Source organism: Rattus rattus, chromosome 4 (genome assembly GCF_011064425.1).
Source record: "Rattus rattus isolate New Zealand chromosome 4, Rrattus_CSIRO_v1, whole genome shotgun sequence".
Lineage (NCBI taxonomy): Eukaryota > Metazoa > Chordata > Mammalia > Rodentia > Muridae > Rattus > Rattus rattus.
In genome coordinates this window covers 18,644,267-18,658,450 of record NC_046157.1, presented here as the reverse complement: position 1 = coordinate 18,658,450, position 14,184 = coordinate 18,644,267, and the positions used below count along the sequence as shown (strand labels likewise).

The 14,184-nt window shown below is 47.8% G+C and overlaps 1 protein-coding gene across 1 annotated transcript in view; it reads right to left on the bottom strand.

The window, feature by feature from the left end:
* Positions 1 to 14,184, bottom strand: part of Itgb5 (integrin subunit beta 5) — a 117,096-nt gene that overhangs the window by 83,846 nt on the left and 19,066 nt on the right. The window contains exon 3 of the mRNA XM_032900148.1: positions 628 to 832. Within this exon, the coding sequence (XP_032756039.1) occupies positions 628 to 832 (205 nt within the window). The remainder of the gene's footprint in view (positions 1 to 627; positions 833 to 14,184) is intronic.

The window sequence follows — 14,184 nt, the reverse complement described above, 5'->3', positions numbered from 1 at the left end:
GTGCATCTCTAGTGAGTTCCAGGCCAGTTTGGTCTACATTGGCAAGTTACAGGCCCGTTAGGGCTAAATAGTGAGACCAGGCCTCAGAGGGAGGGGGGGGGGGGAGGTGGTGGTGGTGGCAGGCAGGCAGACAGAAAGAGGAAGGAAGGAAGGAAGGAAAGAAGGAAGGAAGGAAGGAAGGAAGGAAGGAAGAGAGAGAGAGAAAAGAAAGAGGAAGGGAAGGAAAGGAAAGAAAAGGAAAAGAAAGAGGTGTAAATGGGAGAGAAGGTTCAGAGAAACTAAAGCCCTGAGTCCCATTCCTAGCACCATGTCAGGTAGCACACTTCTGCCTGGAACTCCAACTTCAGGGGAAATCTGACCCATGCCTCCAGCCTCTGAGATGCTCACATGCACACACGCACACACATTATTAAAAGCCCAGGGCGTGCCTCATTCATGAAGGTATAGCCTCTGCTACAATCCTTAAAACTAGAGCCAGGACACTCCACCTAGCCTTCTGCTATGGGCCTTTCGTCCCATTGCCATCTCCAGGCTCTGAGCTCAATCAAGCCCATGTTCCACATTAGGTCATCACACCCACTGGGCCTATCTGAGCCTGTGGCACCCGACCCACCCTGAGGAACTCACCTGGACGGAGGCTTACTGCAATTTCCTGTGGCGTCATCTGGATGACGTCAGAGCCCATGGCACTGGAACCCTTGCTGCTGAGAGGCAGGTTCCGAAGGACGTGGGTGCTGCTGGCCGGACTCTCAATCTCACCTCCACAGCCATTTCGGATGAGGTTTGCCTTCAGGTCACACCGAGAGGTGATGGACCGTGGGTTGCCAAAGTACTGGGTGGAGAGGAAAGAAAAAGCAGGCAGCCATCAGGGGAGGGCCTGGAACTCTGCACTCCATCTTCACTGTTGGAAAGTGGAGGCAGGGGTAATCCTGATCCAAATGCTTCGTGAGGACTAAGAGGTTTGACAGAAGCTCTTGTCACCCAGACTTGTTGTGAACTAAGGTTGGCATATTAAAAAGAAGAAGAAAGAAAGAAAGGTAGATAGATAGATAGATAGATAGATAGATAGATAGATAGATAGATAGATAGATTGCTTTCCCTGTCAATTCTGGTGATCGAAGGATCCCTGTCTTCAGCAAGAGGAAGGCATTGATATTGGCTTGGTGTGAATAGTGCTTGCCTAGCATGTATAAAACCTGGGTTACATTCTGACGCTCTACAGAGAGAGAGGGAAAGAACCGAAAAGCTGCATGACCAAACTCAAGGGCAAAGTGGGAGCACAGCGCAAATACACAGCATCAGCAGTGTGCTCTACAAGTCTTTTCCTTTCTCCTCCTCCTCCTCCTTCTCCTCCTCCTCCTCCTTCTCCTCCTCCTCCTCCTCCTCCTCTCCTTCTTTTTCTCCTCCTTCTCCTCCTCCTCCTTCTACTCCTCCTTCTACTCCTCCTTCTTCTTCTCCTTCTTTTTCTTCCTTTTCCCCTCCTCCTCCTCTTCTCCTCCTTTTCCTCCTCCTCCTTCTCCTCCTTCTTCTCCTTTTTCTCTTCCTTCTCCTCCCCCTCCTCCTCCTCCTCCTCCTTCTTCTTCTCCTCCTTCTCCTCCTTCTTCTCCTTCTTCCCCTTCTTCTTCTTATCATTATTATAATTTTGAGCCAGGGTTTTTCTGTGTAGCCCTCAGTGTCCTAGAACCCTCTCTGCAGACCAGGCTGGCTGGCCTCAAACTCACAGATCCTTCTGCCTCTGCCTCTGCCTCCTGAGTACTGGGAGTGAAGGCATGTGCCACCACCGCCCAGCAGAAGACTTCTATCATAATAAAATGCTCCAGGCCGGACAGATGGCTCCGCGGTTAAGAGCACTGGATGCTCTTCCAGAGGACCTGGGTTTATTTCCCAGCAACTCATGTTAGCTACAACTGTCCATAATTCCAGTTGTAGGGGATCACACAGACATCACAGACACACATACGGGCAAAACACCAATGCATATAAAATAAATTTAAAAAGAAAAAAATAGCTCAGAAGAAAGGGGGAAGTCATAAGAGATGCATGCCGCATTCTCTGATAATATAACCTTACAATCTGGTAAACCTAAACCATAAGAAAACCACGGCGCATCTCTCACAGCAAACAGGCAGACTAAGCAGACTCCCAAGGCATTTACACTATAAAGGCAAGGGTCTGGCTTAGTTCAGTGGTAAAACCCCTGCCTAGCATGCGCACGAACACTCTGCACAGGGGTGGGGTAGAAAGGGGCAGGAGGTAAGAGTGGGCAGAAACACAATTTTGTCTGCACTAGGACGAAATGGGCAGATCACAGAAGCACTTTCATTTTCATCGGTACTGATGTTTATACAGCAAAGAAATACGGATAAGAGAATCTCAGCGGCACTCCCCACACTCAGGTAGAGGACCAGGAGTTCAAGACCAGCCTGCTACACACCAAGTCTGAGGCTAACTAGGGCTACATGAGACTGTCTCAAAAAAACAAGCGAACAACAAAACTTAATGAAGAATAAAAGGAAGATGGAAGGGGGTGGGAAGAGAGAGAGAGAGAGAGCACCTGCTGAGAAGGACTGAGATAGGGGAGACTGAATCTTAATTTGAGGCATAATCTTAAAGTGAGAAGTCTGTTTTGCTAGAAACTATGTTACCTGTGTGGATGATTTGGGGAGAAAGGTCTGGTTTTTTCAGCTTGGTTGCTGTGTTGTGTGTAGGCATGGCCATGTAACCCAGGCTTGGTTTGAACTTACTGTGTAGCCTACGATGACCTTGGATCTCTGGTCTTCACCTCCAGCTCCCAAGCGCTGAGACCGATTTATAAGGGACAAAACCCAGGGCTTCATGCTAAGCGAGCATTCTACCAACTCAGCTCTTCCCGGCAGGAAAAGACTTTAGCAGCAGGGCAAACCCAAGCTGTTCTCCCTTCTGTGGCTGGGTGGATACCAACACCAGGCCACTTAATCCCTGGCTGCCTGGTGAGTCAGTACCCTAGCCTGCCGAAGCATAAAAATCGAGTGGGGCACACCCTCCATCAAGGGTGTGGCTGTCCTAGGACTAATCAATGGCTTTTAGAATCGCTGCAAACTTTCAAACTAAGAAGTCAAGAGCACTGAGCATGGCGGCCCACGTCTATAATGCCAGCATCAGGGAGACAAGGGCAGATGGATCTCTGTGAGTTCAAGGCCAGTGCCTTGTCTACCACCCCCACACACACACAAAAAAAGTCAAGAAGATTTTGGAATTTGTTCCAACTCAAGCTGACCTCAAATTCGTGACAATCTTCCTGCCTCAGTTTCCTGACCACTCAGATTGTGAAAATACCCAGGCAGTATTTTAAGTAAGTAAAGCCCAATACACTCTGGTTATTTTGGCTTCTGCTTTTTCTAGGTTTTATAAACAACTGGTGTCTTAGTGGTGTCTGTCAGTCTGTCTGTCTGTCTGTTTTTATTGTTACATGTTACCTGGGATGTTCACTGTGAAAACCCTTGGTGACTACACTCTGTAAACATGGAAGAATACATATATGTAATTTGGGGCCTAGATTTCAAAACTGAGGCTTCCAAACTGGGCTCCATGTGGTCACACCTGGTCTTCACAGACCGGCTATGATGGAGGAAACGGGACAGAAGGAAGGGAGAGGGCTAACACCTGACGTTCCACCAGGCCACTCTGCTGTCCTGCAGTTCTGTGACAGAAGCCTGAAGAGCTGCCGGGAGCTTGAAGGGTGCAGAGTTCCTCAGCTCGCTCCTCTCGTAAAGGGTTTCAGAACCCTTCCATGGTCCAACTCCAAAAAGCTAACTGCTGGACAGCTGTGTGAAGTGTACCTGTCTGGACCAGTCTATCACAAAGCCTTACCATCACCAGTCATCTCCCCTAATCCTTCCCATGGGTCTGGACCACCTACACTCTGCCAAAGATCCAGTCAGGGCCAGGCTGTCTGCTGCCATGAGTCCTCTTTCGAGGAAGAGTTAGTTCTTAGCACCCCATTTACAGCAGCAATGAACACAGAACGCCATCCAGACCAAATTGAGATCTCCTAACTATCCACCCCATCTGTGTGGTGATATCTCCCTTTCTCAGATCCAGCTGCTTGCTTTTGGGATGGGCCCAGCGGTCTCACTGATGGGCTCAGTGGTCTTTGAGATTCCTCAATGTATGCATCAAATCTGTCATTGTCTCAGAAGAACGCTTGTGCCACAGGTCCATCAGCTGGGCAATACTGGGCATGGCACGTCTACAGAACTTTTAGATGAGAGGGAGGCAGGTACATAAGCAGTGGACCAGCCTTAAAAATGGACCACCTTTCTGACATGGTCCAATATAGCCTCAGCTAATGTCTTGCTTCAACTAATTTCTTGCTTGTGGCCCAATGAAGGGGCAGAGCGTGTTAAAACCCTAACTAAGAGCTCGACCCCTAACTAAGCCTAAGGTCTCTGCTGTCTCGAGCTCCTTCCTAGTTATTTTGGTTCTGCACGAGGTCAGATGAATATTTAAAGAGAGGAAGCCAAAGCCGCCAGACCAGAGACTGGTCTGACCTCTCTGACCTTCCAGAGGTCAGGAAACAAACAAAACTATCTCAATGGCCACATCTCTGTGAAGGAAGATGAATCAAATTACAAAGCCCGTAACATTTTATTTTTGGTTACATGTATGTGTTTCTATGTGTGTACTCATGTGAGAACGGGTGCCAACAAGAGTTCCGATCTCCTGGAACCGGAGTTACAGGAAGTTGCAGGCCACCTGGTGTTGGTGGGAACTGAACTCGCACACCCTGCGAGAAGACTTAGAAGGCTCCTCACCTCTGAACCATCTCTTGAAACCAATTATAAGCCCTCACAGAAGAGACCCATGATGGAGAACGTCCTCTTCCCAGCAGCTCCTGAGGTCTCAGGACCTCTAAGGACCAGAGATCCACAAGTCTCAGTTCGCCCAAGCACTTTTGAGTTCATCTCCCCGACACCTGGGCCCATGGTGCCCTGGGCCACCCTGCTCTTTGTACCCATGACCCCTGCTGAATTCTGCAGCAGGGAACTAACAGGGCTCACGCACCACGCTTCCAAACACGGTGAAGTTCTGCAATGCCAAATGGGAAGACCCTGGGCCACCCACCAACCTTGAAGGGCAAACACTTCCTTGACAGGGACTAAAGGTACAGAGAGGCACAAACCACAGAGAGGACTCATCTCAACGCAGAAAAAGAGGAAACTGATTCAGGGTGAGCTTCCAGTGGCTACGGCATGGCTGCTGGCTGCAGTCGCTCACCGTTCTACCTGTCCAAGGACTCTAGATGGGAACACCCTGATCAAAGTCTCCTAAGGACTCCCAAAGGGTCTAGGCTACAAGCAAGTGATCAATAGTGGTAATGGAATAGCAATGGGAGCCTAAGTCCCCCTTGCGCCGTGCTAATGATCAAGGGAAGGGAAGGGAAGGGAAGGGAGGTGCTCCCAATCTGAAGTCCCCACACCCGGCCCGCCTCCCTCAGGTACGAGAAGGTCACATCGAAGGCGCTATCTGCTGCTGCAACAGAAACCCCTGGTTCCCTGTACATTTATTTCACTAAGCAAATCCCTTCCCCCGTGGTCAAGGTCAACCCGCCTGGCTGGCATCAAGGCCCTTCTGTCTGTGCTGGACCAACTTTGCACTAATTCCAAACACTCCTACCCAGTACAGATGAAGAGCGATGTGGTGGGTGTTTGGAGAAGGATGGGTGTTGTTTCTGTAACAGTGAGAAAAACTGAGAAATGGCAGCCCCGGCAAAGAATCTAGGAGGAGAGCAGCCCAGCCGGCCCAAGCCCTCGGGTGTAAGGGGAAGAGGTGAAGTGGCCAGCAGGCGAGTGCTGGAGGAGAACCAGGGCCAGGGGAACTGGCTGCTCTCCGTGGCTGGCCTCGCTCACCGGTTACTGCAGGGCCAGACCCTCTGACCAGGGCAAGCCGCACTCCAGCCTGGCAGTCCCTCGTGAGCTGGGGGGATGGTAACAGAATGTGTGCTGTGTGCCAGCAACTCTCTGCCATGCAGGCTTCCTGCCCGCCTGCGGGGGTGGAGAAGTCGCCCCTGCCAGCTTTCAACCGGCTCACTGAATTCAGTGCACAAATATTTATGAGGCATCCACAGTAGACCAAGACGAATTCGCTCCCTTAGTCCCAGCATAGATTCTTTTAACGACTGTACATCACGTCAGGACTTGGCCAAACATTACCTTTAGAGTTTGTTTGTATACATTTTCCCCCCCGGCACAATATTATTAATTATTGGGGAATTTCATGCCACACACACCGATCACACTCTCTTTTTTTTCTTCCCAGGTTCACCCTCCCACCCCTGTGCCCCCAGCCTGCCCCTGCCCAGCCCCCAAAACACAGCAAGTACAATCTGTGTTGCCCGTATACTCATTAGAGCATGGTCAAACTCCCAGTGGGCATCCCCTTAAAAAAAAAAACGGGTCCTTGCTGCCAGAAGCCATCGACGATGAAGAGCTACACTTCAGCACCTTTACCACAGGTTTTAAGGACTATCTTAATAGCTTCCTCTCAAAACCGTTTTCTTTTTCCTTTTCTTTCTTTTTTTTTTTTAATGAATGTATACATCCTTGCAAGTTGGTCAAATGCTGGTTTTATAGGGTTTTTTTGTTTGTTTGGTTTTATTTGTGTTTTCTTTTGGTGTGGGTGTTTCATTTCTTCCCTAGTTTAAAACAAAACAAAACAAACAAACAAACCAAAAGGATTCTCTACCTGTTCTGCTGTCCTTATAATACCAGAATGCTCATCTGTTTCCTAGTTTCTCACCTGTCTCCCTCATTCTTTGGCCTCTCCTATCCTATCCACTCTGTCATCCTTTCTTTGCACACCCACCAAGGCCAAGGCCAAAGGCAAGGACACCTCCCCCAGCTCAGCCATCACTAGCCTCTTCCCACCTCTGACCTCTCCCCAACCAAGCAAATCCCTGTCCTCCCACAGGACTTCAGACCCACAGTGGCGGCCTTGCCCGATTCCATGCTTCTCTCAGAATTCCCAGCAGCCTGGCACTGTCCATGAACACTGTAGCAACCTGCCCACATTCCCAACGACAGATTGCAAACTTTGCCTATGTTTGTCCTTTGTACCCTCTCTAATCTGGCCCCCTGACCTCCCAGGAGCATCCTCAGTGTGTCATTTGCAGGCCTGCCTGCCTAGGACACAGACCACGAGGTCACCCAACTCCTTTCCCTTGGTTCCTGGCAAACAGCCACACTCGCTCTACCTCCCCTTTCACACTGTAGCTTTGTGTAGTGGTGTGAGCTTTAGACACATGAGAAAGGGGGAGGGGTGCCCTCAACCTGCCACAAAGTATCCACCCTCATTCTTGGCTGAGTCTCTGAGGGAAGAGCAGAGTTATGTTTTAAAAAAACTACAGATGCGAGACAGTCTCTGTCTTTAATTATTAATTAATTAGTTATTAACTAACAATCAGTAATTAATTCATGGTTAGCTAAAAGGCACACACCTCTAATCCCAGCACCAGGAAGGCAGAGGCAGGTGGAGAGACTAGCCTGGCCTACAGAGTGAGTTCTAGGACAGCCAGGGCTACACAGAGAGATCATGTCTAGAAAAACTAAAAAAAGAAAGGGGGGAGGGGAGGCAGAGAGGAAGGAAGGAAGGAAGGAAGGAAGGAAGGAAGAAAGAAAGAAAGGAAAGAAAGTGACAGACAAAATTATCACAGCAGATGATAAACTGATGTGCTATGAAGGACAAAGAGTATAAGTGTTCTAAGAGGCTCAGGGTCAGGCAGACCAGAACAGGTTGAGGGAGCATTCAATGAGGACAGAGGAGGGGCAGTGTGGAGAGGGTAAAACAGGGGGCAGCCTACAGTCTGAGAGGAAATGGTCTAGAGAGCCTGGCGCTAAAGGCAGAGAGAGTAAAGCTGAAACCCCCAGCAAAGCACGGGAAGCCGAATCGAGATGGCCAGGGTAAACAGGGCCATGCTACAGAAGGCAGAGAACCTGCAGAAAGCACTCAGGAGGGGAGACAGGACCCAGGCTGTCTCCAACTCAGCTCCTACAGAAGAAGACAGTGGCAGGAAAAGTGGACATTAGATCACAGGGAATGTCAAATCAGAGACAGGGTTCCCTGGGGACTGGGTTCGAGGAGTAACAAAGACATGAGGCTGGAGGTGACAGAGGGGTGGGCCTGTACCACACCTGTAATCCAGCATGAATAAGGTTGAGAAAGGAGGATTCTAAATTCAACGGCAGTCTTGGTTACCGATTAAGATCCCGTCTGGAAAATACATTAAAGAGCCACTCTGGCTAACTCTGGCTGGGATCCAGAGATGCTGTCCACTGGGTACCAGCCCTGAGTATGCTCGTGTAGCATATGCGCCTGCAGGGGCCTTGACCTCTGGCAGCATCCCAGCATGCGGTTAAGAAGGCACAAGCTATACTTACTCTGTCTTGCTAAAGCATAAGTTAGATCGCAGCCATTCCTGAACTCGACAGCCCTAACATCCCAAAACGAAATCCATTTCCTGTAGTGAGGAGCAGCTCACCAGAGAGATGGGAACTCTGGGGTGAGCTGCCCCTGGGGAAGCAGGCTCTGTACAAGCAGAGGGCAAGCAGTGGGCTAAGTAGGGAACCCATGTATGGACTAGACCAAAAATGTGTCACTCAGCATGACTTACTTACTATTAATATCAGGTCAGACTTTTGGAAGTATTGTATAAGAAAGGGAGAAACCGGGACTGGAGAGATGGCTCTGTGTTTAAGAGCACTGACTGCTCTTCCAGGGGACCTGGGTTCAATTCCCAGCACCCATATGGCAGCTTGCACCTGTGTACATAACTCCAGTTCCAGGGAACCAACAACGTTAAGACATACATCCGGGCAAAACATCAATTCACATAAATATAAAAATAAATAAAGTATTTAAAAAAAAAAAAAAGAAAGAGAGTAATTTAAGAATCCAAAATGGACCCTGGGGCCAGAGAGACGGCTCAGTGGTTAAGAGCACTGACTGCTCTTCCAGAGGTCCTGAGTTCAAATCCTAGCAACCACATGGTGACCCACAACCATCTGTAATGGGATCTGATGCCCTCTTCTGATATGTCTGAAGACAGCTACAGTGTACTCCTATACATCAGATAGATAGATAGATAGATAGATAGATAGATAGATAGATAGATAGACAGACAGACAGACAGATAGGACCCTGGCTCCCAGACCCCACTATCCATTTCACCAGAATATGTTCATAAGCCACAATGCTCATTACTGGATGACTCATACGGCCATCTGGGAGGTTCAGTTCATTAGGCGCCCCATCCCTAAGCCCTCCTTTCCCTAACTCCGCGTGCAAACAGTGAGGCTCAGAGCTGGGCAGTGGCAGCTTCTTCTGTGTTTCAAGAAATTAACAGCAGCCTTGTGGGGCAGTGAAACACCTCACACCTGAAAATCCCAGGAGGCAAAGGCAGATGGCTGAATTTGAGGATAGCCTGGGCTACATCTTAAGACATTACCTAAACAAACAAACAAACAAACAAACAAACTGGGTATGGTGGTACTCCCATAATCCTACAGGTTAGGAGGTAGAGACAGGACCATCAGAAGATCATCCTAAGGAATACAGCAAGTCAGGGCCAGCCTGGGCTACAAAAGGCCCTGACTCAGATAAAGAGTAAATCATGGCAAAACTGGGATTTAAACTTTGCCTAACTCCATGTCTGTTTAGAAGGCCTCTTTTATCAAACATGAATTCCTGCCCAGACCTCAGAAGGACATTGGTTATGAATAAGACGAAAAGAAGATTTAACTGGCAACAAAAACACATTAACCCAGTGAGAGGAGAATGGGGGAAAGACAGACGAAGAGCAATTCGGGACCTGATGATTGGTGCATAGAAAGAACAGCCATCCAATGAAATCCTTCAGGTGAAACCCACCCTGCAACTGCCACAGCATAGAACCACTGCAAGAAGGATACGGCAATGATTAAAGCCACGCCCTCTGTTTCCAATGGAGGGAGTTTCCCTTCTTATATCAGAAGGGCAAATGAATGAACAGGTGGGGAGATGGATGGACAGAGACAGGTCTACCATGGAAAGTTTTCGAAGAGTAAATAAGACTTGAACTGACTTATGCCTATACATACATACATACATATATATATATATGTATATATATATACACACACACATATATATACACACACATACACACATACATATATACATACATATATAAAAATTATACACGGGGTTGGGGATCTAGCTCAGTGGTAGAGCGCTTGCCTAGCAAGCACAAGGCCCTGGGTTCGGTCCCCAGCTTCGAAAAAAAAAAAAAAAAAAGAATAAAGAAAAAAAAAAAAATTATACACATGCATATATCTATGTGTATATTATATAGTTTATATATAATACATATATTAATATGTACAATATAAATTATATGTGTATGTATGTGTAAAAACATAATTTTTATTTTGTGTTCATATATAAAAATTTAAAGTATATAATTATATGTATAATAAACTATATATATAAAATTATATGTATACATATAAATTATATGGATGTAATATATATGTATATATAGTTTATTTTTATTTTATGTGCATTGGTGTTTTGCTTGCATGTGTGTCTATATGAGTGTCAGACACCCTGGAACTAGAGTTACAGGCAGGTGTGAGCCGCCATATGGGTGCTGGGAATTGAACTCAGGACCTCTGGCAGAACAGTCGGTGCTCTTAACTGCTGAGCCATGGCTCCAGCTCCTTGAACTGATAATTAGGAACCAGAAGTTGTTAGCAAAGGGACGAAGGGACAGCTGGGAAAGTCCCTAGGGAGAGCTAGCAGTGTGGGGAATCATGTGGGCTTTACCAAGTGACACCCAGGAACCTCAGTAGCTCTCCTGGTGGAAGAAGTCTTTTTTTTTTTTTTTTTTTCGGAGCTGGGGACCAAACCCAGGGTCTTGCGCTTGCTAGGCAAACGCTCTACCACTGAGCTAAATCCCCAACCCCAAATGTGTAGCACAGGCTGGCTTCAAACTCGTGATCCTCCTGCCTCTGCCTTCTTCAGCAAATCCTACCGGTGTGCACCACCACAACCGGAAGAAGTCTTGAGAGTGGGCAAGGGACACCAGTGGGCAAGGAGCAGGTGCCTTAGGGCCTAGATCTGTCTTGAGGTCACAGAGAACCAAAATGGTTCCAGAGAAGGTTCATAACAAAGGCACTACAAACAGGAAAGGACTTGAAAGAATAAAAATGCAGCTAAGAAGTCAGAAGTTTAAAAAGCCCCAAACACGGGGTTGGGGATTTAGCTCAGTGGTAGAGCGCTTGCCTAGGAAGCGCAAGGCCCTGGGTTCGGTTCCCAGCTCGAAAAAAAAAAAAAAAAAAGAACCAAAAAAAAAAAAAAAGCCCCAAACACCTCAAATTCCAGACCCTGCCCTCTACCTGTACTAGCTGACCATAAAGTTAGATTAAAATCTTAGAGAATAATCTTGAGAAACAGGAAGCTCCTCCCAGGAACTGATGGACCATAAAGTTTAACAATCTTGAGAAACAGGAAGCTCCTCCTTGTGATTTTTCACTGGTATTCTCGACATTTTCCATGACACCATCCCTGCCCCCTCGGGTTGTGGTTTCTCCCTTTAAATACCCTTTCTCCCAGCCTTTCGGGGTCGAACTCCACTGCCCCTGCGTGGGATATGAGTCTCGACCCCAGTGCACTGGCTCCTATCAATAAACCTCATGTTTATTACAGCAAGGACAGTCTCGTGTGAGTTCTTGGGGGGTCGCATCATCCCGAGACTTGAGTGAGGGTCTCCCCGATCCGGGGGTCTTTCAGACTGGTTCTGTGAAGATTCATTGCTTCAGTAGCTAGTCGGGTTATAATCTCCCTACTGCACCGAGGTTACACCGTCATCAAGACCTGAGGCTCAGATGAGAGAGCCAGTTTTGACACATGTGTGTGGCTTGAGCAAGTAAGTTGCTTTATATCTCTCAGAATATCGTCAATAAAACAAGTGTGTTTACCTCCAGAAGTCATCTTGAGCTAGCCCCAAACTATACGTCTTGCCTCATTGTACTCACATAGGGAGGGCTTGTGCTCCATGGTTCTAACAACAGCTTAGAGAAGTGGACACTTCCCTAGAGACAAAAAGCTTAACTGAGCACGGCAGCACAGACTTGTAATCCCAGCAGTAGGGAGGCAGAGTGGGGCGGATCTCTGAGTTCCAGACCAGCCCGGGCTACAGAGTGAGACCCCCCCTCCCTGTTGGGGAAAAAAAGCAGCAGCGGCTTAGAAACTGATCATTTCCCCAAGCCCAGGACAAATATTAAAATTTTACACTGAGAATATTATAGTACTTAATTCGCGCAAAACACTGTCGGAAGCACATTTCCCTCAGGAACCAAGATGAAAGATGACGCGTACTTCACGCCTCCTGCTTCTGCCGATGTGTTGGGTGCCAAAGTGGAAGCAGGTCTGGTGCCAAGCATATTCTGGTCTGTTCGGTGTCATTTTCCTAGTAGCCAAGTATCATGTTTGTGTTTGCAAGACTCTAAATCCAGGCAGGCAGGAAGGAAGGAAGGAAGCAAGGAAAACTAGTGTGGTGGTTTGAACGGAAATGGCCCCCATAGGCTTGAATATTTGAAAACTTGGTTGTTGGGGAGTGGAGCCACTTGAGGGAGATTAGGAGGTGTGGCCTTGGTGGGGGAAGTGTGTAACTGGGGGCGGGGCTTTGGTTTTCAAATGCTCAAGCTCAGAACAGCATCTCTTCCGGCTGCCTATCGATTCAAATGCAAGCTCTCAGCCCCTCTCCACCACCATGTCTGCCTGCGTGCCTCTATGCTTCCTTCCCTCCATGCTGATAATGAACCAAACCCCTGCTACCTAAGCCCCAAGAAGCTGTCCTTTATAAGAGAACTGTCACAATTGTGGTATCTCTTCACAGCAAGAGAACACCCACCAAGAAAACTGACCTACCTAACATATATATTTATATATAATATCTAACATTACCCAACCATATTCCTTACTATAGGACTATAGGGCTTTAAGAAATGGAAATGGGGGGCTGGAGAGATGGCTCAGCGGTTAAGAGCACTGACTGCTCTTCCAGAGGTCCTGAGTTCAAATCCCAGCAACCACGTGGTGGCCCACAACCATCTGTAATGAGATCTGATGCCCTCTTCTGGTGTGTCTCAAGAGTTACAGTGTACTTGTATATAATAAATAAATCTTTAAAAAAAAAAAAGAAAGAAAGAAAGAAAGAGAGAAAGAAATGGAATGGTGCTGGGCATCATACCATATCTTTAATTCCAGCATTTGAGAGGAATTCCAGATCAGTCTAGTCTACATAAAAGAGTTCCAAGCAAGCTAGGGTTACATAGTGAGACTCTGTCTCAAAAAGGAAGGAAGGAAGGAAGGAAGGAAGGAAGGAAGGAAGGAAAAAAGGAAGGAAATAGCAGTCTTGTTCTCATTTTTGACTTTCTAAGATAAGATTTACTTCCTAATTTTTGTGTTAAGTGCTCCTTTGGAGAAGGCTGGGCTGACTCCATGACAGGCCTTAAATTGGCAGTTAGGAGACTAGGCCTAAAAGCTGGGCAAGTCCAGGCAAGCATAGGTCAGTCCGTTACTAACCTGGCCCAGCACCTGGCCTGAGGCAAGGGCAGTGGGTCAGCAGCAGTTTCCAGACTTCCTCGGCTACTTCCTCAGCAATAACTTCCAGCCCTCATGCCCTGGTAATGGAATGTCCCTGGAGATGGAGTAAGATAAAGGTCACCCACCCCGGAATTCCCTAAGGTGCTGTAAATCAGGCCTGTGAGTTCACTTGGTTGTCTCTCTATCTTGGGTTTGGGAGACCCCAGCATCCTGGGCTTCTGCGGAATAAAACGCATCTGCAAACTCTCTGAGTCTGGGGTATCATTCTTTGGCCAATCATGGACCCTTACAAAGCGCATGTCTGCATGTGTATGTGCACATGTGAGCAGAGGTATCCTCAGGGTATGGAAGAGGGCGTTCAACAGTACAGGGGGCTGGGAGCTGTCGGATATGGCCGCTGAGAACCGACCTGGAGTCCTCTGCAAAACCGGTGTGGGTTCTTAGCTGCTGAGACATCCTCAGCCCTTGTTTTGCTTTTGACGGGGGGGTCTTGCGCGTGTAGCCCAGGTTGGCCTCTAATTCAAAGTCCGCCTGCCTAAGCCTCCTAAACGCTGTGGTCAC